Below are 23,963 nucleotides of genomic sequence, written 5' to 3' on the forward strand. Positions count from 1 at the left end.
CTGAAGAGGCAAAACACAATTCTGTGTAGGATAGGAAAAGCCAGAACAGATCTCAAAACATTACCTGGACGTTCTACAAATCAGTCAATACTGCCCCATCCCCACTACTCTCCCTTCCCCAAACACCCCCATTTGCTAGCAGGAAGGAAAGTGTTACTGGCAGTAGCAACTTCTGCCCTTCAGAAATTAAAAGTAACATCTTGTCATTAATTGATTGGCAATTCCTGGCCAGGAGGAGAAAGTTGTTTTTTTTTTTTTTCCCTCACAGCCAAAAAAAGAAAAAAAAAGTTTTAAAATATTTATTATGATAATATCCCCTAAGGGGCTAGAAAGGTTTCCTTAAAAAAAAATTTTTTTTTTAAATACTATTAGAATAACCTAAAGATTTTATATAAAAATTTGGGGGACAGTATTTGGGTTTTCCCTATTGTATAAAATTACTGGCAAAATAAAGTTTTACAAAATGAAACACATAGAATAAGATCATCAGGCACAGTAAAGCCAGGACAACTCAGTATCTTTCCCTCCCACCCCCAGAGTTTCTCTGTCTGATTGGTATGTAGGGTCAACTCCCTCCCACACAGCCAAATTTGGAGGGGGTGGAGGGGCATTGAGCTAATAGGAGGTCAGAATTGGGCATGAAAGTGAGTGTAATAAAATTAGAAACATGCATACCAAAGGGAAGTACACAAGACTTTTGAATTATCTTTTATGTCACCCATGCCTGCATGGAAAATTCCCCTCCATCAGCATTAATAACTGAATATCTTTTCAGTGGCTTTAAGGCGATTTAACATTATTTTCAACATGATCTATTTTAAGTGGACTATAGCCTAATTAATTGTCAATAATTATAATATAAATAGTAATTCATATTTTTCTTATCCCCTCCCTTATTGTCACTCCCCCACATTTTTTTTTTTTTTTTTTACCATGAACTGAGATCTGTCAGATTCGTAATATCAGGAGAAAGCATAGTAGTAATGCCTTGAAAGAGTCTCTTTGGCTGACTTTCAGTTTCCATTTCACCTAAAACCAGAAAAAAAAAAAAAAAAAAAAAAAGAACGGTAAAATATATGTAGTTGTTGCTTAATTGAGGTGTTATTGTTTTGTTTAAACTAAAGCTAGCAATATTTTTTCCATGCATAGTAATTTTAGAGGTGGTTTCAGCATGTACTCAGCAAAGAAAATCCTAATGTCAATTAATGTCAGAGCTGACAGCCCTGAAAATTTTCCATTGATTTTATGTAATTTGTTACAGATATGTTCGGGGGGCCTTAAAAGAACAGCTCACTGGTTCCATCATGAAGACTGGATCAAGACTAACCACAGCATCAAGAAATATTTGCAGATTTTGAAGCCCACAGTAAGTAGTAAGTAACTGGCAAAGAATGCTCACTGTCTCCATGTCACCACCTGAACACCCGAATACTATATGTATAGTATACAGTATACAGGTCAAAAATGGCATTAGTTTGTTCAATATATATATATATATATATATATATATATTTTAATTGCTTACTATAATGCTGAAAATAACCAAAAATATAATTTCAAAAGTAGTCAAACTCTTTGGTACAGATAATGGCTATTTTTAAAGGAAGGGTAAAATAAATATATCTATAAATACATACACCCCCCCCATACACAAATATAAATACTGTCATTCAGCTGTTCTAAATTTTATCAAAAATGATCACAAAAACCCTTTACTTCATACTAATAATATTTAACACTTTACCACTAAAACACAAAAACTGAAAATAATTCAGTAATATATTGTCTTTTTCAAAATAAATTCACACACGAAAAGCCCGAGACTTAAAAAAAAAATTTCTTCATTGTGAATCAGTATCAGTCATGGATCGATCTGTACTTCAGCAAGAAATGTATAACTCAAAGCTTGAAATTTTTAAACATTCCCAGAGTAAAAACAAACCAACAAACAAAAAAGTTCACTTTTTCTAATAAATGTCAATTCATGTTCTATTTTTTCTGTAGCTATTCCAAGTCATGGGAACTCATTAAAGTCCATGTTTTTCTTGTCTTTAACTGATAATATTTCATTTTAAAATCTACTCCTCTTCATTTTGAAAATGTTCCCTTCAATGGAAGGCGTAACTTGTATGAAGAGCTCCCCCTGCTGTCTTAATTTGGAGTAGTTCTGAAATGGAACATGAAAATGGGACCCGGATTAAACATATTCCATCCTGCAAAGCATAATTTTAATACTCAAATGGAACCTCTCCTTAACATATTCCAAAAATAATGCTTCAGGATTCTCACAAGGTCCCTGGAAGACATCGAATGCCCATAAATAAAGGTCTCTGAATAACTTGGCAAACAAAACCCAATCAGGGCTACTTTTCTGTATTTTACTTTCTAGAACATGGCTCTGTAATTTACAAACTACAATCTCTTTAGCATGTAATGATTAAATGTAGATAAATAGATAAGTAACCAAGTATGGATACAGGTCTATGAGAAAATATCCCAAAGATAATCGACAGAATTCAGATTTTATAATCATGCTTGCAAGAAAAATAAACATTTCTTTGAGGAGGAGATTCCATCTTGAAATACTTTGAGAGACAGGAAATCTCATTTCTAGCTCAAAATAAACTAAGTTTTACAATATCACAAACATCACCGCATACCTTTCCTTTTAATAGGACCAAGAACACTGGGTCTAATGCAGTTGATTGGACTTTGACTCCTTCTGCTAAAATATAAAGTTAAAACATTGGCATCAGAAAGACTTGAAGTACTTCCAAGGTACAAGATAAATAGTTTAAAAGCCCACAAAAAGATTCCGATTCTGAAGCTCCGTGCAACCCCAATTTTGGTATCCTAGAATAACAGTCCTGTGCAATGCAAATACCACCTGCACCATTGGCAGGCCATTTTTCCTGAAAAGGCAGTACATAATGGGGGAAAAAAGGGAAAAAAGCCAGTTCTGAAGTCTGATCTAAAGGCTGGCAGCAAGACAAGACAATCTAAAAGAGAAGTCATTACTCAGCTCTATCTTGCTTAAATTATTTCACTTCATTTTCTTAGGGTGGCTACCACAGTCTCTCAACTTTTCCTCCAGGTTCCAGAATGGTGGTACAAATGGCTATTTCCACAATGAGGCTTTGAAACTGTCTCGGATTACTCTTATAAAGAGTATGCCACTTTACAGGGTTTCAGATCCAAAGATCATGGAAACCATTCAATTAATCACATAAAAGTAAATACTGCACAGGATAGAAGAATCATTTTAAAAGAGATCAGATTACTCTTTTACCAAACCAACAAAATCAATCAATAGAACTTTTGAGCTGGAAGGGACCTTTGAAATAAACTAGTCCAACTCTCTTATTATAATAGACGAGGAAACAGAGGAACAGAAAAATTCAGGTCACACAGCTAATTTCCTAATAGCACAGGGACTCCAAAATAGGCCTTCTGAGCTCTGGCTCGTTGTTTTTTCCACTACACCAGGATTCCGTCTACTGGAGTGAAATAAATTTTACTTATTTTCAAAACCAGTAGCAGAATCCTGTGATGGTACTGATGTTGGGTAGGGGTTCCTAACCTGGGGTACCAAAACTTAAAATATGTATATGTGTGTATATATAGAAATATGGAGAAAGAAGAGAGACAGAGAGAGAGAGAGAAGGAACTTGATTTCACTGTAATTGGTTATATTTAGAATTTATTTTATGCATTTAAAAAATATGATTCTGAGGAATCCATAGGCTTCATCAAACTGACTGCCCCAGGGATCCAAGACCCAAAAAAGGTGAAGGCAGCCCAGGATAGGGGGAAACACTAATTCCTATGTGCTGGCTTTCCAAGGGATTTTAATGTACACGAGAAATATGATTTGTCCCATTCATAGCAGGACACATTCTGTGGAACAGCAAAGGTTTTCAAGGAATAGGAAAATTTAAACAAGAAAAGGGACAACTGACTTTTTTTTTTTAATAACCTACTAAAAAAATCCTTGTGATAAACTATTAAAATTCCTAAAATTAAAAAAAATCCTATCTTCATCTATACAAATATCAGTCTTACCTAATAGTATCAGATTTAAAGTTGCTTGTGAAATTAAGTTAAATGAATTAAATAACATTCATAAAGCAAGTTCACTTACTTTGAAAATCGTCTTGTTGGACTGGGAATAGGACTTGGAGGTAGCCCATTGCTACTCACAAACATTTGTAAGGATGGTGAAAAACATTGCTAGAGAAAAAAGTTAGTATTAATTAAGTTCTAGAGCCCCATTTTAAAAAGCATTCTGTTTTAAAGCATCTACAGTGAAGTGCTTAGGACCACATAGGTGTTAACATAAGTTTCTGAGTATATTTTAAATGAATATTAATTTACTCTCTCATCATCAGCTGAAAGCAGAGGGTTCCCCCCCCCCCCCCCCCCCCCCCCCCCCCAATCTTTCCTCTTTTAAACAATAGTTTGGGATGTGTGAGACAGGCATTTGTAGCTATTTTAAGTCTCTTCATTGTTCCTACCTTTCCTATTCCTCTAGTGGGTGATGGTGCTGGAGAAACTGGGACGAAGTCAATTCTCTTAGGAGAAGATGATTTCTCCGATTTGTCAAAGTCATTATCACTCTGTAAACAAAAACATGTCATCCACTTATAATAACACAGCACATCCCTACTCTAGAAATAAATCACAAAGTATTATGTTTGCTTTTAGAACTATCATACCTAGATTTTTCGAACACATAAACGTGCAAATCCACAAAAGGCCTCCTGTATTTATTTAAACCTGTTTCTTTAGATAAGAACTGCTATAATTTTAGAAATGAAAGACATATAAAAGTTGTATGGACAAATGAAGAGAGTCAATGAATAACTGAAGTGGTTTTTTAAAAAGCTACCTTTCAAATTAGACTTGCAAAAAAAAAAAAAAAATATTTATTTATTTATTTATTTTTTTACCAAACTTAAGCTTTCTTCCCAGGAATGGCTTATCTGCATTGCTGTCTGCACTTCCCTGAAACACAAAAAAAACCTGATCAGTCCCTATGGATGGTACATATAAGGATGAGTCCCCATTCTCAGAAACCACTCACCTCTCATGGGCAGCTTCTCTGTTCATCAGGTCTACTCCTTCTTCCTAAAAATAGAATGTATACTCAGGGCTTGAAGACCATAAATAACATTTTCCATAAGGCCTTTTTTCCCCCTTATCTTGATTTTGAAGCAAGTGACCTTAAAAATTAAAAGTACATATAGCAAAGCCAAGTATTCTCAAATCTCCACTTCCTCATCTTATCTACAAATATTGAGAGACATTTGAGTCTGATCTGGCTACATACCCCCGACTCCCTCTTGGGGTTATATAACTATCTAACCTAAATAATTATTCAAAAGAATTTCATAGATTCTGATGGAATTCTGGCTCCAAGTACAAAAGAGGATAAGCATCCTTATTCTACACAGAGAGGATATAAATAAATTGTTAAAAAGAGTAAGGTGACCTTTGAATGTTGAAAATTTTAAAAATAAAATCAAAACATCATTTATAAAGTTTAGAATATGGAAGTAAAATTTACCCTTTTGATTTGATGAAGTCTGCTGCTGGGAACACGAATAGGAGAAGATGACAGCAACTGAGAAAACAAACAAAAGAAAACATTCACTGTTTTCTGAACTGTAACAGTCTGCTTTCAATATTAATGTACAATGCATTCTTATATTCATGTGTACATATATTTTAAAAAACCCAGACATCTCAGAAATTCAGCTCTCTAAATCACTGAACATTAATGGACATAGAGGCAATACATTCGGTCTCTGGAAAGTACACCAGGTGCTGAACCTCAAAGCACCATCTGTTAATAGACAAGTAGTGACTTTACCACTTTTCCTAAATGTATTCAGACCAGTGTAAATGATGTTAAAAAAAAAAAAAAAAAAAAAAAATTCCAGCCTTGGAAATAGCCACTTCCTAACTGGTCCAGAATAACTAACTTTTTAAACAGGATAAATAGAAAAGACTGCTCTTATTCATTTTAGTTCCAATATACATTAAAGCTAGGGGAACAGACCAATAAGTTAGTCTAGTCTGGTGGTTTCTGAATGTAAAAAATCCACGCAATCCTAACAGTCTCTAAATAAATACTTAGATGCTGCATCAAAAAGATTCTGTTTATACAGTTGAGCAAACCTAAAATGGGACCCTCAATATGGTCCCAAATCTGTAACGATCGGCTACCGATCAGTTACAGATCCTCATTGATCAAGGGAGTTCCCTCTTTGGGAGTGGCTTACCATAATGAAACAACAGTATGAATCATAAGAAAATTGAAACTAGTAAGAAAAATCAAAATGCAGGGGCAGCTGGGTGGTACAGTGGATAGAGCACCAGCCTTGAAGTCAGGAGGACCCGAGTTCAAATCTGGTCTCAGACACTTAACACTTCTTAGCTGTGTGACCCTGTCACTTAACTCCCAATTGCCTCAGGAAAGAGAGAGAGAGAAAGAAAAATCAAAATGCTACACTCAGACATTTATCATGTTCCTAGTCTATGCAGCATATCCTACAAGACAGTACAGGGACTATATCAAGATGAACACTACAGGGTACCTCGTCTGAAGTCTGAATCCAATACCAGATGAGGGCACCTCTTTACCAAACAATGTTGCTCTCTTTTCTATAACACATTTCACTTTGCAAAAATTATTTTTTTTTGTAAAGCATCAAGTGAATTTTATTTTTTAAAAAGCCTTTTATTTTCAAAACATATGCACAGATTTTTTTTTTTTTTTTAAATTATAAAGTGCAATGGAAAGAGCACGAATTTTGGAGTTGAACGACCTGGATTTAAATACCAGCTTTCGTCAGTTACTCTCTGTAGGATTTGGAACAAGTCATTTTTCTTTCTTCTTTTAAAATGGGAGTGGATGAGATGACAAAAGAACCCTTCACCTTGCACACCAGACCCCATGTCCCTTGTGATCCAAACTGGGTGACATTTCTAAGTAGCCAATCGAATTGGACAAGTATTTATTCAATGACTCCTATGTGCAAGGTAGCAAAATGATAGGAATACGAAATTGGGAGACAGAGCATACAAAATGGGGTTATTCTGCAGTAAAGCTGGAGAGATGGTCTAGAGCCTGAGGGTGAGAGGCTTCATAGGCCAATGTAAGGAATCTAGATCGTCTCCAAGTGAAGGCCCTTGAACAGAAGACAAGAATAAGCTTATGCTTTAGCAGAATTATTTTGTCAGCTATGAGGAACGAAGAGGGGAAGCTTGAGGCAGACACCAATGAGCTATTCAGTCATTCAACATGTATTTATTAAGCAATTTTTGTTGCTAGAGATCCCCAGGAGGGGCGAAGAGGATCAAACCATTCTTGTCCTTAAGGAATAGAACAATATGACCACCTAGCCCAGGGGTCCTCAAACTTTTTAAATAGGGGGCCAGCTCACTGTCCCTCAGACTGTTGAAGGGCCGGACTATAGTAAAAATAAAAACTTTTGTTTTGTGGGCCTTTAAATAAAGAAACTTCATAGCCCTGGATGAGGGGGATAAATGTCCTCAGCTGCTGCATTTGGCCCATGGCTGTAGTTTGAGGACCCCTGACCTAGAAGACAGAAATCGAAGAAAGGTGGGGGTGAGGGGAGGCATTTGCATAGTTAGTGAGCTTTGAATGAAATTAGGGATTCTTTGAGGGAAAAGCAAGGAGGAACTATATTCCAGACATGAAAGACAGCCAGAAAAGGCACAGAAGAAGCAGATAATTGTTAAGAAGGCCTTTAAAAAAGAACAGTAAGAAGGTAAATCTCCTTAGACCCAAAGAATGTATACATGAGGGTAATGGTTTTTTTTGGTTTGTTTTTGCTGAGGTAATCGGGGTTAAGTGACTTGCCCAGGGTCACACAGTCAGGAAGTATTAAGTGTCTAAGGCTGGATTTGAACTCAAGTCCTCCTGACTTCAGGGCCAGTGTTCTACCCACTGTGCTACCTAGCTACCCCCAGGAGAGTACTGTATAATCAATCTGGAGCCAGTTTGGGAAGGACTTGAAATGTCAAAGTCATTGGAATTTACTGAGTTTGGGGATGAGATGGTCCTGGGCTTATGAAAAATGACTAACCAGTTATACAGATTCTACATATGGTTAATAAACCCTTGTTAGGTCTTGTTAACAAATGAAATGATAAAAGAGAAAATCTTAAGGTTAAAAAGAAGTACTTTTGGTGATGCTTTAACATGTCTTATGTTAAGGAGTTTTATTGTGCATTACTTTATTTCCTTATTCATGAGATTTTTTTTGGTGAAAAAAGTTAAGGATGTGATTTATTATAAATGTATGTGTTGTAGTACTTCTTACTATAGATGTTTAAAGCCTCTGAACATGCTTTCAAAAACAGAACTGGCATTGTTTATTTGCCAGAATTTTTGAAATATGAGGTCATACTAGTTTAATTTATTTTAAAAGTTGTACCTTTCTTGGAAAGAAGTAGAAGCTGAGAAGATAGACATGCTAGTACATTTTTATATCTATTTGCAAAATTTAGGGGGCTAAACTTGACAATGTAGTTCTTTGTACAGCCTATTGTTTTTGTTATTTTTCCCCCAAAGATAAAATACAATCGAATGATTGTCTTAAATATTGTGAACAAAATTTCTAGTAAATTTGGCTTCAATGTTTCATTTTTAATTAATTTTGAACATTATTTATTTATCATAAAATTAAAACAGTAATTTAAAAGAAAAAAGAAAGAAAACTATCTGGTGGCTGTATGAAAAAACTGCATCCCTGCCCCTTCAAGAAGCTTATATTCTAATGGAGGAGAAAACCTATACGTAAAAAGGTATAGAGAAGGTATTTACAGAGGAGGTGGAAAGCAGTCTTGAAATAGAAAGCATTAATAACAGAAGGGACCAGGAAAGAGGCCTTCTGCACAAAGTGGGAATCTTGAAGGAAGCCAGAGAAACTAAGTTAAATCAGAAGGGAGAAGGGAAAGCATTCCAGAGGGGACAGCCAGTATAAAGGTATGGAAATGGGAGAAAATAACTGCCAGCATTGACATCATACTTTAAGATTTACAAAGTGCTTTACAAATATTATTTCGTTTCATCCTCATAACTCCGGGTAGCAGGTGTTATTATTATCCTATATTTTTAGATGAGGATGAGGAAACTGAGACAGACAGTTTAATGGTTCGCTCAGTTTCCACAGCTAGTGAGGGTCTGGGGTTGGATGAATCCAGCTGCTAACAGAGTTTCAGGGGGAAGCAGTAACAAATAAGCAAAGGCAGCTCGATCATGGCAGGAGTGGAGAGGAATAAAATATAAGAAGACTGGTAACATCAGAAAGGACTAGGATGTAGGGAGCTTTAAAATGCCAGAGGAGTTTGTATTTGATCTTGGAAGTACTGGGAAGTCACTGGACTTTTTTAAGTGGCAGGGGGTTGAGGAGAAAGGAGGGATTTTGTGAAAAATCACATTGAAAATCACACTGACAGTTGAGTGGGAGAGGGACTGGAATGGGCAAACTTGAGGGAGGAAGACTTACTAAGAAGCCATCGAAATAGTCCAAGTCAGAGATGATGAGGGTTGTTAATTAACTGGAAAGAAGATACATGAAATATCTTAGAGGTAGAAAAGGCAGGATTTAGCAACCGATTAACCACATAGAATAAGTGAGAATTTAAAGATGCCACTGAGGTTCATAACCTCAGTGATGAAACAGATTAGAGTGCCCTGATCAGGGATAGGAAAGTTCAAAGGGGGATGGCTTGGGAGGTAAAAGATAATGAGTTCTGTTCTGCACATGTTGAGAGAGTTTGTGATGTGAGACTGCAGAAGAGAGAGAAAGAGAGAGCTGAGAATCATAAAAATGATAATTGAACCCATGGGAGCTGATCAAGTCATTAAAGAGAAAAAAAAAAAAAAAGAACCAGAACAGGACCTTAGAGGATGCCCACAGGGAGTGGGCAAGACAAGGATGAAGACCTAGCAATGGATCCAGAAAAGGAGAAGATAGGTAGAAAAAGAAGAGAGAGCAATGTAACAAAACCCAGAGAGAAATAAGTATCAGGGAAGAGGTGATCACGATTGTTAAATGCTGTACAGAGGACATGAAAAATAAGCACTGAAAAAAGGCCATTTGATTGGGCAATTAAAGAGATCATTGGTAACTTTGGAAAGAGAAGTTTTAGTTAAATAATGAAGTCATATCATTTACAAGAGTGAGAGAAGCAAGAAGACGCACTGAACACAGATGGCACTTTAAAGTTTATCTGAGAAGAGGAGAAAAGAGAAGATTATACCTGGTTGGCATGGTTGGTTTTAGTGAGACTTTTTTAGGTGGAAGGGAAATATGGATCTATGTTTACAGGCTGCAGGGAAGGAGCCTATAGACAGGGAGGGATTGAAGGTAAGAGAGACAATGAGGAAGCTGGAAGGGGATGGGATCAAGGATGCAGCCAGAAGAATTGGTCTCGGCAAGGAGAAGGACCACCTCTTTATCTAAAACCAGAGCGAAGGAGAAATTAGTGAATGTTCTCAATTTTTTTCTATGAAGTATAAGACAAAGTCATCAGCTGAGAAGAAGGGGATGCAGTGGAAGACTTAGGGAAAGAGGAGACTTTGCAATAACAACCGTGGACAATGGGATACTGAATCTGTTGAGATGGAATAGAATGTTTACCTTGCTGTGGTGAGGATCCAGTTGATTAAATAACAAATTTGTAGCAGATGCGGTAAGCACGATTTTGTGTTGTCTTCCAGCTCTGTTCAACAGCATATGAAGAAGCAAAAGAGGCAAGTGGTAGGAATAACCTGGGTTGGGAGTCTGGCAAGGCTTAGCTGGCAACCGGATAAGGAAGTAAGGGATAAGAGAGTAAAATGTAACAATGAGTTGGCTCACCCAGGGCTCGAGATAAGAAAAAGAACATAGCTAAGTCAGGGGCAATGGCCTTGAAAGAACTGAGTAGTAGAAGGAATGGAGGTCATAGAGATGATAGTGGGAACAATTTGCTGGAGAATATGGGTGGGGATAGGACCCAGGTACATCAACGTACTTGTAGAAAAGGTACCTATGGCCATGAAAAAGCTCCTTATCAGAGACTGAAGTAAAGGAGATGATAACCAGAATGCAACGAGGAGAAGGGGAAAAGTGGGAGTTTTCAGGCAATGACTTCATTTTTCCAGTGAACTATAAAGGCAAGTTCTCAGCTTAGAGGAGAGAAAGCTTAGGGGGTTAGCAGAAGAGTAGCAGTATGGAAGGCCCACAGTTTAGTAAAAGGGGTTTGGTATAGCCACTGTGGAGAGTGGGATGAGGATTCAGTTATGGAGGACAAGGACTGTTTTGCTAGAGTGACAGGTCACTTGAAATTAGTGAGCATAAATCTAAAGTGAATTCGGCATAGTTTCATGATTTCCTTTGAGTCCACTCTGCAGCATGTGAGAAAAAGTGGAGGAGGTAAATGGTGAGAGTAAACCAAGACTGGTGATAGGGCAAGGGGCAAAGGGCTTGAGAGCAGGGAAGTTTGTCTACCAAGGGGTTGAGACTGGGAAGGGAGATTGCAGCCAGAGCAGGAGAAGCCCGGAAAAATTCTGAGGCATGAAGCAATTGAAGTTGAGGACAAAGACTAGATTTAGGAAGAATAAGGCATAAGGAGAGTTTGGGAGAAAAACAAAAGGATTCTGACATTTATTGAATGTGGAATTGGTATGCCTATAGGTGATGGCAAGCTCAAGGGTAGGACTGTTCCTATGGGAAGCTATGTGGAGGTTATCACTCAGTACCAGCTCCCCACATTGGTTCCCTTGCCTGAGCTGCTTAACACGTTCAAAGGACAAATTTGGAGGGACACAGTCAAAAACAAAATCTATGGTCCCGGCCTCTCGGGAGCTCACAATCTAGTCAGAAAGCTAAGAGATACACAATTACAAAATATAGTAACAGCAAAGGCAGCCAGTTCATTTTGCAAATGAGGAGCTGAGGCAAATAGGGTTTAAGTGATTTGCCCAGAATCACACAGGCTGGATGAGTTTTCCTGACTCCAGGTGATTTGTCCTGAACTGAAATGCCACCTAGCGTCCATGATGTGAATGCATCCTAAACCTGTGTGATTAATATACAAGCCTGGGGGAAGAAGTCATTGGAAATTCATTCAGGATATCATATATAGAATTTTTAAAAAGAGAGAGAGATTAACTTAGTGACATGTTAAATATGGACAAAATTTTTAGCAAATATGAGGGATGGAAGGATAGATTGTGATCAGATAGAGGAATTAAAAGATCTGGATTACAGAGGCAAAACACAAGTGAGAATAAGAGGGAGGATGGGGCCATTTTTATGCCTATTGGTGAAGCTACAGTTCACAGTAATTGAAAAGGTTAATGAGCTTAGCGAAGGAGTTATTTGAAGGGACTAGCAATATGAATGCTCAAATCTCCAAATAAAAGCAGAAAGCAGATAAGACAACTGAGGGAGAAGTGTCCAACCTGTTAAGAAAAGGAGAAAAACACAGGGGCACGTAGATAACTACCCAAGATCTATGGTTCCATAGCCTGAACATGGACTGACAGATTGAGAGCTGGAAATAATCTCTGAAGTCATCTAGTGAAGCTCTCTCATTTAACACTAGTAGAAAACTGAGGCCCAGAGGGTGAAATGAATTGCCCCAAATGGGAAACCAAGTGGCAGTTCCAGGATTTGAAGCCAGGTCCTCTGACTCCAAATCTACAACTACTTCCAAGGCACCGAAACCATTGTGCTCCAAAAGGAGCTGCCGAGTTAGCTATGTACTCAGTGACAAGTATCTGTTATTAAGTCCTAATTCATATGCATCTCAAATTCTTCCAATAGTTAAAATAGACTCTACTGTCACTTCTAATTAAGATACTTCCAAAAAGGGATTTGCTGAAAGGGAGTTTTTACTTCATTATAAATCCTTTTATGTCTGTTTTCTATTTTCATTCTTCAAAAAAGGAAAAACTTCAGGGGCCAAACTCTGACGGAGTCCTCTAAGGCATCTGACAAAAATGTCAGGCTAACAAATGTGGGACCATTGCTACAAGACCATAAGATAATGGGAAAGAAAGTAAGCAATGATGAGATAAGGAACAAAAGAACAAAGCTTCTGTGATCCTATGGAGAAAGTTCGTTACAGGGTAGAAGAAAAAGAATAACAGAACAGATAAGGCTACAAATACTAGCAAATTAAGAATCAACAAAATGAAAACAAAGTTTCTCAGGAAGTACGTGGGAAACAGGCTAAGAAAAATTTAATTATAAAAGACGAATGACCATCATATCAATTTTGTACAAGGACAAGTATGAAGGACAGAAAGGCAGGTGATATCAACAGAACAGTATGAGGGAAGAAACATATCCTAAGATAGCAAATATATAATCAAATAACTGACTAACTTAGTGAAATGTTAGCAAAATGTATAAAAGTTACTAAAAGGATATGAAGCCTGTTTGAAGCTTATCTTATTAAGTAGAAAAATGTGAAACTAATCGTTTCATATAAGGATCAGTCCTAAAAAACCCTGCCAGGTACCTTTCCAGAATGCTTTATAGGCTAGCTGGCTTAATACTATTAGCCTCGTCAATAATAGGATCATGACCAGGAAGGGAAGGAAGCTAATGAGGCTAGAGTAAGGGCCGTGACACTGGACGTGAAAGAGTGAATTTTGTTTTGTTTTGTTTTTTTTTTTACAAGAGGCAGTTGAGGTTAAGTGACTTTCCCAGGATCACACAGCTAGGAAGTGTTAGGTGTCTGAGGCCAGATTTGAACCCAGGTCCTCCTGACTTCAGGGCTGGTGCTCTATCCCCTGCGTTACCTAGCCGCCCAAATTTTAGACTTCTTGATCACAGCGGCAGAATATTTCTAAATCGGGGATTTATTATGTGCCTACAGTAGTAAAGCTATAGACTACAGAAGCTGGGGCCAAGTGAGCAGAGTGGGTGAAAGAACATCATCATGTATATTTAAATCCACAAATATAAAAGCAGGGGTTTGAGTGGATAAGAAGACTATGAGACAAATGACAAAGTTCTGAAAAGTGGGAGAATGACCTGGGCGAGTACAGAGCTAGATAAGGTAACTTAGAACATGGGTTCAGAGTTAGAGCTAAAAAAGACTTGGAGGATCATTTAATCCATCTTCCTTATTTTAGAGAAGAGAAAAATCAAGGCACAGAGCAGGAAAGTGACTTGCATAAGTTCACAAAGGCAATTAAGATGTCTGTGCCATTGCCCAGCGGAGAAGAGGTCAAAGGGCAGGAACGAGTAGTTCAAAGAAAAATTGTCAACAATTGAGAGTCATATAGAAAATTGCTCCAAAACACTCCAGCAAAATATAACTTAAGATACAAATGTAATCCGTCATACCAAAACATCACCAAATGTGTCAAAATAATAGCAATCATTTATAAAGCACCTCTTAAGGTTTGCAAAGTATTTATATAAGAATAATTCATATGCATTATATAATTGATAGCTATATTATCTCATTTGATCCTTATAAGAACCCTGAGAGGTTAAATGCTGTTATGATTCCATTTTACAGATGAGGAAATTGAGGCAAGCAGAAGTTAAGTGACTTGCCCAGGATCATACAAATATTAAGTATCCAAAGTGAAATCTGAACTTGCCTTCCTGACTCCAGGCCCAGCACTATCTACTGCACCACCCAGATGCTCTAGTATCAACCATTAGAAGCAGTCAATACTGAAAAAAAATCAGGAAGTCATAAACAAGGTTAAACAAAGATTATCAAAAAGTCATTGGGGAGAAAGTCTGAAAAGAACTTAGGTACAAAAACTGAACAATGGCAATCTATAATGAAGAACTTCTCAAAGAAGACAAGGGTATACAAGAGAAAATTGAGGAAATCAGTGTTAGTCAATTCTAAGACATGAAACGTGATCAAATAATTCACAAATTAAAGGAAATCTTGGGGGGGGGGGGGGGGGGGGAAGTACAGAACTTACCAAAATATGAAGCATGTTTAAGTAGCAGAGGATTCATTAAATAGAAAATCTGAGAAATCAGATGTTTAAGCATTACTCCTAAATGGCCACAAGGTGTCGCTGCTTCTTCTTTTTTTTTTTTTTTAAAATAAAGAAAATCCTTCCTAGTCCTGGGATCTTTCCCAGGCTGCAAGGCCAAGGGCTTCTTATGGGCCCAATTTGACCATTGATCTACAGGGGAGCTTTGACCTGCTCCATTTCCATTCTGGGCAGTCTGGAACCTTGCTGTTCCAAAGGCCTCATGCTAAGCTGGACTCAGTGCAGACACTTTAGACCACTAAAATGCAGAACTCCCCAGGCTCAGAAGAGTACTGAGGTATTACAAAGACCCATTGGTGAGCAGGTGTTCCTGTACCTGGCCAAGTGCTTCCCCTTTTAAAAAGAGCCTGCTTTGCAGATTGACTGGCCCAATGGCATACATGTCCATCAGTCTTGTTAACTAATTGTAGAATTAAGAAGGGAGGTCAGAGCAATAATGCAGTAGCGGGGGCGAGAGGGAGGCAAGAGGAGGACAGAAGCACAGGGAAGGATGGAATACCAGATTATGGTCAGATGGGAGAAATTCCCAAATTCTGGATCACGGAGGCAGAACATTTATAGGCGATGGCAAAGCAGAGATGAAATCCTAATAAATTGAAGGCCTCAGGGAGAAGTCACAGGAAAGACTCAATGTACAAGGCAGTGCTTGAGCCCTCTCTTAATAGAAGAAAGGGATTTTCTGAGGCAAAGGTGAAAAGGGAATGTATTGCTGCCATGGGCAAAAGAGATGGATTTCCGTGCATGAGGAACAGAAAGAAGAGTAGTTCTGTGAAATCCTGCTCTGGACAATGATGCTGGAATGACAGGGCGTGGTCAAGTGTGGAAAAAGCCAGAGTTGTTGCAGGAAGGTAGATGGAGAAAAAAAATAAATGTGTGTTTACTGAACAAATACATATAAAAATTAATTTGTAAAAGAGAGAAAGGGTAAATAAAACAGTTATGTTTTATCCTAAAGAGCACCAGTGGAGTTTATAGATTAGAGGAGGATCATGGTCAGATCCGCACTTAAGGGAAATCACTTAGGCACCTACGTAGCACAGTGGACAGAGAACTAGGCCTGAGTCAGAAAGTTCTGAGTTCAAATCTAACTTCAGACACTTACTGGTGACCCTGAGTAAGTCATTTAACCTCTGTCTGCCTCAGTTTCATCATCTAGAAGGCAGGGATAATAATAGTACCTATCTCCTGGAGTAGTTGTAAGAATATTTGTAAATCATTTAGCATGTAGTACCTGGTACATAGGTGCTAGAGAAAATGCTTCTTCCTTTCCCCTTCCCTAGGGGGAGAGACTAAAGCCAGAAAGACCAGTTAAGGGACTATTGTGGTCATCTAGGCCAGAAAGATAGCTAATGTTTAAATTTTTCATTTTTAAAAGAAAAATTTAACCTAGTTTGTGAACCACTTTTAATATTTTCATAAGTACATGACAATACAATTGGTTTCCTTTGTGTACTGAAAACATCACTTTGAGAAGGGGTTCCCCCCCCCCCCCCCACAGAAAAAGTTAAGAAACCTGGGTCTTTGTGAAAAGTACAGAGAGTCAAAATGAAGACAGTAACTATGCAGATAAAGAAAGGGGCCTGGATGCCAAGAGATGTCGCTGCAGAAACTGAAGGAGAAAGTGAGGAATCTAAGATGAGCATCAAGTATGGGGAGTACCTTCAAGTCAAGGGAGAAAAGCCTGGAAGAGAGTGAAGTTGCAAAGGAAAATAGGGGAGTTCCATCTTGGACATGATGAACTGGGCTCTCCAGGCCATCCATTTGGAACATTCAATAGGTAAATGGTAATGGGGGAACTGAAAGGGAACAAGAGAGACTGGGGCTAGATAGAGATCTGTGAAAAAGTGGTGTAGACACAGGAACTGATGACAAAAAGCATTCAAAGAGAATAGGGCCTTGGATGGATCTTCCAAGTGCTCATAAATATGAGGTCTAGCACAGGAGACTGAGGAAGAACACATCGAGCAGGGAAGAGGAGAATCAGGCCAGATTATTGTTACTAAAACCTAAAAAAGGTGACGTATCCGAGAGGGTGAAGATCAGGAAGGAGGAGGACTGACAAAAAATCCCCCAACTATCAAATCTGACAATTAAGAGATCACCAGTAACTTCAGACAGGGGTAGTTTTAGTTGACTGATGAAGTTGGAAATCAGATTGCAGAGCACTGAGAAGTGAGTGAAAGGTGAGAAAGTAGAGACGGTGAATGCAGCCATATCCTAAGAGTTTGGTTGAAAAAAGGAGGAGAAATATAAAATGATATTTGGGGGACAATAGAACCAAGCAAAATTCCCTTAAGGATTGAGAGAAAAGGAACACTAGACAGAGGTTAAAAAGGAAAGCACCATGGTATATATAATCTGCTAACAGAGATGGGATGGAATGGGACTGAGTTCACAAGTAGAGTGGATGGACTTGGCAGGGATGAGGGCAACTTCATTACCAAAGAATGGGTGAAAGGAGGAAAGAATGGAAGATCCTGTTAGGGCTTTTAGGTGAAGGAAGGGTAAGAGGAAATGGAGCTCATGGTACATAGCCATTCAGTCAAGCAAGGGTCTTCAGCTGATACCAGGGGGCAGGAGAAAGAGGTTTAGAAGGCATGAAGAGAAAAGAGGGTTAGAACAACATCTGTGAGGGAGTACGATACAAAATCTGTTAGGAGAATAAAAGGATTACCTTCCTGCAGAGATGGCCCACTTGAAGTTGGATAGCACATTTATACCATACCAAACTGGCATCATTGTTTGTCTGACTTCCTCCAGCTTTGCTCAGCATCTCACAAAGAAGAGCAGATAAGAGAGACTGCAGAGATAATGGAGGATGAGAGCTCTGGAGGAGAGCGAGTAATAGTAACAGGACAGCCAAGGGAACAAAGGATTCCAAAGGAGATAATAGGGAGCGGAATGGATTAACTACAGGGATGAGGTTGAGAAAGAAGGAAAGTCAAAAGCAGGGTAGTAACTTGAGAAAGGACTGAGGGGTGAAGGGACTGGAAGTCAGGATGAGTCTGACAACTAGTGTCAGGAGGGCTGAGGCATCGGGAGAGATGGAATTACAGAGAAGTACAGGCAGCCAGAGGAATGTCACACATTTTAATGAAGGAAGTGGAAAGTAAATGGTTTGACCCTCCCTGTATGTGACTGAAGTAAAGTGTATGAGGAAGGACAATTGAGGAATTCTGCACGTATGGATAAAGAACAGGCCGGAAGTCCAAGGGCTTCCCTGGTAAATCTGGCACATCAGGAGAAAGTGAAAAATCGAGCAGACCCTCAGTGGTCACTTCAGAAGAGAACACTGATGAGCCAAGGGAACAGACCTGAACAAAATGCCACCTACACAGTTGGGGGGACATCCAAATCACCATCACAGATCCAGCTAACCAGCTGATAACAGTGCTTCTTTCTATTCCTGTTTTCTTGCTTTTCAAAAAGGGAGTCTACAGCTAAACTCTAAATGGGTGATTTGGCAAAGGTTGATAAACATAGAACAGTGCTTTAGGAGTAGATAACGGGAAAGCAAGCATGCAATGATGGGATAAAGAGTGAAAGGATAAAAATACTATGTCCCATCTATTAATGACATTGTAGGGCAAAAAAAAGGAGTAAGAGAACAGAAGATCTCAGAACTACTCAGAAGTGTAGTTCTAAGTTAGTAAAGCTTACAGATTGCACTAAGACTTCTGGGATACCCCGTTTAAACAAAAGAAGAGTTAAACAAAACAAAACAAGAACTATTAAAAAGAGTTCGGGGGGGGGAAAAGTCTAAAAAAATTTTAGCTACAAATGCTGAGGATGACAATTTGTTATAAGATTTTTGTCCCCTCAAAGGACATGCATGTAGGCCAGAAAGAATGCAAGCAATCTAAATAGCCGAGACCCTTGTTATGACTTGTAAGTCTTGAGAAAGATGTCAGAAACTTAACGTTCTTCTAAGACATTCCATAGATAATCATTTCACTGATCAAAAATGTTGTGACATCTTAGAAAAATGGACCAAGTTACTAAAAAAGGAGGGGGGAAAAGTTTGTCATTTACAGATTATTCCTAAAAAGACCACTAGGTGTCATTCTTTTAAAAGTTCTTACCAGGATGCTCTGGACTAAAACATGGCTAAAATCTTGTTGCCCCAAGAAGATAAGCTTCTGCATGTGGTTAAAATCCTAGTTTTCCTTACTAGGTAGACCTAGAACAGAGCTATCTTCCTACAACTCAAGAGTTCTAATCATTAAATAAGGAAGTCTGACTAGATCGTAATTCTAAATCTCTTTATAGTGTGTATCCCTTTGGCCACTGAAGAATATGGACTCATTACAATGTTTCTAAATGTACAAAATAATACAATACCAAGGAAACAAATTACATTAAGATAAAAATGTGATATTAAGAGAAACTTTAAAAAATCTCCTTATATCAATTTTTTTTTAAATACACAAAGCTAAGGTTAAAAACCCCCTGGATTGGATAGCCTCTGCCCCTATGACAGTGTCTTATATTGTTTTACTTCCTGGGGGGGGTCTCACAGTGCTGGGCACAGAACAAGCATTTTCATAGGCGTGCACCCACATGACTACTACTTCTGTCAGCTTTTCAGAGCAAGAATCATCTCTCTCCTGTTCTCTGGAGCTTCTATCATGGGCAACATAGTGTTTTGTACCTAGTTCTGGAGCACCCAACCTTTTCCTGGCAAGGCTATCATGTTGAAGGCACCAGCAGCTGAAAGGAGATGGCCCAAATCCACAGATGACATTGTCTTTTAAAGCTCTCAAGTTAGTGGCTCCCCGCCTCCCTCTCCCCCGCCTTGGGGAAGCAGATAATTGTAAAGTGGGACAGGACCTTCAGGATCAGCTAGTCTTACCCCATCATTTTAGAGGATGAAAACGAGCATCAGAAAAGCACGATCTGGCCCACAGTCAATGATTCAGTTTGTGGCAGAGCTAAAATTATAATATTTATCTCCTGCTTTCTAGGCTAGCTTGCTTGCCTAATAAGCAGTGTTTACAAATATGCCAGTGTTTTGATGAAAAGTAAAACTGTGGCCTAGTCTGCAAACCACTCTTGCCTTGGACTTCTGATCTTTGTTACTTATGTTGTCGGTCTGGGGATCTGGTCCAGACCTATGATCTCAGTGAAGTTGGGAGTCTCATCACTGACACAGTCTGGCAGCTGTTCTGCAGTGTAGAATATTAGGGTTTCCTGGAGCACTGGCAAGTGAAGTGACCCGCTCAGGATCATACAGTCATTTTGCATGAGGCCAGCCCTCTGTCTGCCATACCAAGCTGCCTTTCATGCTGTTATTACTAATACTACCAACAACTGTACCTCTCCTTCAATTGTGCAGCTGGATCTTGTTGGATCAAGACATACTAAATGATATTAAATCCTCTATGGAAGAGTTTTAGAAATGCAGGCTTAAAGATATTACCTCCTCACTTATTGCTATGCCCACCTCATCTTCTGGTTCCACTCTCAATTCATCCAAAAAAAAAAAAAAATAACTTTGATAATGGTGATAACAATTTTCAAGGTTGCTTCTAGCTTTGAGTCCTCTGATTCTAAGGTTATAGTTCTGCATCAGTTCCTCACCAAGTATTCCTAAAGCCTAGGTGGAACACCAATGGCTACCCCTGTGGAAGGTAAACACTTGGTGCTTTCTGCTACCTCTTTCCTCCTGGCTGAGGGCAGCCGAATCCTTCCCAGAGCTTTCCTATTTCCCACTTGGGAGATGGGCTGGAATGAGATCTTTTCTCTGGCCAAGGCTCTTTGCTTACTACTCCTTTTTTCTCTAGAGATTTCATCAGCCACACTCTACAACAATTAGCAACACCAAGGTCCACCTAGCATCTCCCTCTAATTTATGGAGTTTTAATAAGCCCACATGAGCCAGGAGAATCCTAGTTACAAAGTCCTGCTTCTGATACATATATACAGGTCGTGTCACCCTGGGCAAGTCCCTTTAACTTCTTAGCGCTGTGAACAGTTGTCTAGGACTTTAGAAGCAGCTAAGTGACAAAATGGATAGAATGCTGGGCCTGGAATACCAATCCAGTCTTAGACACTTATGAGCTGTGTGATTAGGTCACTTCACTTCTATTTGCCTCAGTTTCCTCAACTGGAAAATAGAGATAGGAATTGCACTTAGCTCCCAAGGCTCTTATGAGGATCAAATGAGATATCTGTAAAGCACCGGGCACAGAGAAAGCACTATATAAATGCTAATTACTGGGTAACACCAGTATTAAGTTGCAGAGAATATGTTCACCTACCTGTATTGGTAGGAGTTTCCTCATTGGGAAGTTTTCCTGTACCAATATAATTACTTACTCTTACTAAAACAGTCTGTGAGGGGAATGCTACAGATATAGCTTATCTGGATCTTAGCAAATCAGTTGATAATATGAAAAAGATGGAGAGATGTGGGTTTAAAGTTAGACAGTGCAAATAAATGGATTCTGAGCTGACCTGACTCAAGAAATAGCCATTAATGACTTCACATTAGTTTGAAAGGAAGCCTCCCATGGAGTACTCCAGGGATCTGTGCTGTTTCACATTTTTATCAATAACTCAGATAAAAGCATCCTTATTAAATTTGCAGATGACACAAAGCTGGGAGGAATTAGCTTATACACTGGGTGATGGATTCAGCATCCAAAAAGATCTCGATGGATCTGAAAATTGGGCTGAATCGAATAAAAATACTGTTCAGTAGGAATAGGTGTAAATGAAGTCTTACACTTGGGTGTGAGCAGTCAATTTTACAAGTTCAAGACTTAGTGATATGGTTAGGTAATAGTTTGTCTATAAAAAGATCTAGAGGTTCATAAGAGAATAAAGCTCAGTAGTGGTCACTAACGTGATCTGGCAGCTAAAAACCAAATGTAATATTGGGCCACGTTGAAGAACTTAGCTTCCAGGAATAAGGTGATTTCACTATCTTGTGACCTGGTCACACAAATTTTGGGACACTGAGTGCTGTTCTGGGTACCAGATTTTAGGAAGGATACTAATGATAAGCTAGACAGTGTTTAGAATGTTGAGGACAACCAGAATGATGAAGGATCTTAAGCCCACCATATGAGGATCAGGTAAAGGAACTTGGGAGTGCTTAGTATGACAAAGAGAAGATTCAGTGGCTACACGAAAGGCTTCTTCAAGTACTTCAAGGGCTATTATATGGAAAGGAGTACTAGACTTGCTCTCTTTGACTCCAGAAGGCAAAACTAGAAACAATGGGTTGGAATTACAAAAAAGGCAAACTTGACTGGATGTGAGTTACAGCTTCCTAACCATCAGTTATCCAAGACTGGAATGGGCTAGCCAGGCACTTGTTGAGTTCTGTTCAAGTCAAAGTGGGATAAGCACTTATCAGGTATAATGGAGCAGGTATGGACTAGACTCCCCATCTTGTGGCCCCCTTCCAATTCTCAAATTTCTCGAATTCCATATGTAAAGTACCTTGCCCACAGGACACAAATACTAGCAGAGAGGATGCCTTTTGGCTAGGAAAGAGAAATCCAAGTAATACCTTATTTACACTGCACCCTTGGCAGTGAAATGTTCCAGATGTGACTTCTAGTTAATAAAATCTATCTGCTTAAAGTTTTAACTACTTGGAATGAAAATCTTTTAAAAATATATTACATACACATTTCCCTGTCTTAAACAGTTGATCCTGATCCTTTTCTCAGTAGACCAAAGTCATTGGCAAATATTATTGTTGTATTGTACAGTAGTATGTCTTCAGGGGCTACTGGGACGCCACAGACTGTTTTTTCCTAAGCTGCATGGCACCAAATTGCTCGGCATTTTGAGTTCCATCTGCTTTTCATTAAGTTTATGTCCTTTGCTGTCAGACTATGATCTATCACTTCTTACCACAATCAGCGTGCTTGTTTCTTACCCTAATCACCCTCAACCTCATTGAATTTGATGCTTTGGCCACTGGGGGTTGGGAAACCAGGTTGTTTCATACTTGGTGTTACGATGATTTGATAAATCCATGGTCTCATTGGTGTATTTCCCCCAATTGTGCAGACCAAAGCCCCTCCTCTATGCCTTTCATCTCATGACCCAAATAATCAAAGTAGCTCGTGTACCAAATATATTTTCAGTGGGCTGCGGCTGCTCTTTCTAGTTGTTCCATCTTGCGCTTCAATAGTCTTGATGAAATACATTCCTACAGGGCCTCACAAACTGACTACTACTTAAACAGAACCATCAAGGAGCACAACTCCTGAAACAGATGTAGCAAAGGTGATTCTGAACTTTCAGCAGGAGAGTGAACAAATGGAACAAGCATTGGACTTGTAGCCAAGAGAACCAAGGCTTAGAATCCTAGGTCCAACACTTAGCAGTTGACAAGTCACAACCTCTTAGATTTAGTTTCTTCATTTTACTTTCATTACCTCTTCACATTATTTGCCTGTAGAATGTGCTAGGGAAACACGAGTTACTGTCTAGTCTTATACATTTCACCTAGGCCCCAGGATCTATCAAATGCACTGGCAGTAGACCTCTTCAGTAACAGAATTCCAACTGATTGAAGGCTTCAGCCCAGGGCTTCTTAAACTTTTTCCATTCAAGACCCCTCTTTACCTGAGAAATTTTTACACGATCCCAGGTATATAGGTAAATAAATTAGGTACACAAATGAAACATTTACTGAAAACAAATCATAATTTCACATTCCCCAGATTCAGTTACTAGGCTCCCATATGGGGTTCCAAATCACAGTTTAAGAAGCTATGGTCTATGCTTGCCATCTGAGGGAGGGGAAAAGTCAGAACAGAAGTGAGTGCAAGGGATAATGTTGTAAAAAATTACCCAAGCATGGGTTCTGTCAATAAAAAGTTATAATTATTAAAAAAAAAAAAAAAAAAGAAAGAAAGAAAAGAAACATTTAGAGGAATGG

At 38.7% G+C, this 23,963-nt stretch overlaps 1 protein-coding gene across 4 annotated transcripts in view; it reads right to left on the bottom strand.

The window, feature by feature from the left end:
* Positions 1-23,963, bottom strand: part of FAM122B (family with sequence similarity 122B) — a 42,822-nt gene that overhangs the window by 13,086 nt on the left and 5,773 nt on the right. For 3 of the 4 annotated variants that reach the window (XM_012553268.3, XM_023506951.2, XM_003774807.4), the window contains 7 exons: positions 5,567-5,623; positions 5,084-5,127; positions 4,950-5,004; positions 4,515-4,616; positions 4,142-4,230; positions 2,661-2,725; positions 933-1,029 (listed from right to left, as the gene is read on the bottom strand). In XM_012553268.3, the coding sequence (XP_012408722.1) occupies positions 933-1,029; positions 2,661-2,725; positions 4,142-4,230; positions 4,515-4,616; positions 4,950-5,004; positions 5,084-5,127; positions 5,567-5,623 (509 nt within the window). Of the gene's footprint in view, positions 1-932; positions 1,030-2,660; positions 2,726-4,141; positions 4,231-4,514; positions 4,617-4,949; positions 5,005-5,083; positions 5,128-5,566; positions 5,624-10,676; positions 10,848-23,963 lie in introns of those variants that run through there. The other variant, XM_031944956.1, reaches the window with a different exon arrangement.

The sequence above is a fragment of the Sarcophilus harrisii genome, chromosome X (genome assembly GCF_902635505.1).
Source record: "Sarcophilus harrisii chromosome X, mSarHar1.11, whole genome shotgun sequence".
Lineage (NCBI taxonomy): Eukaryota > Metazoa > Chordata > Mammalia > Dasyuromorphia > Dasyuridae > Sarcophilus > Sarcophilus harrisii.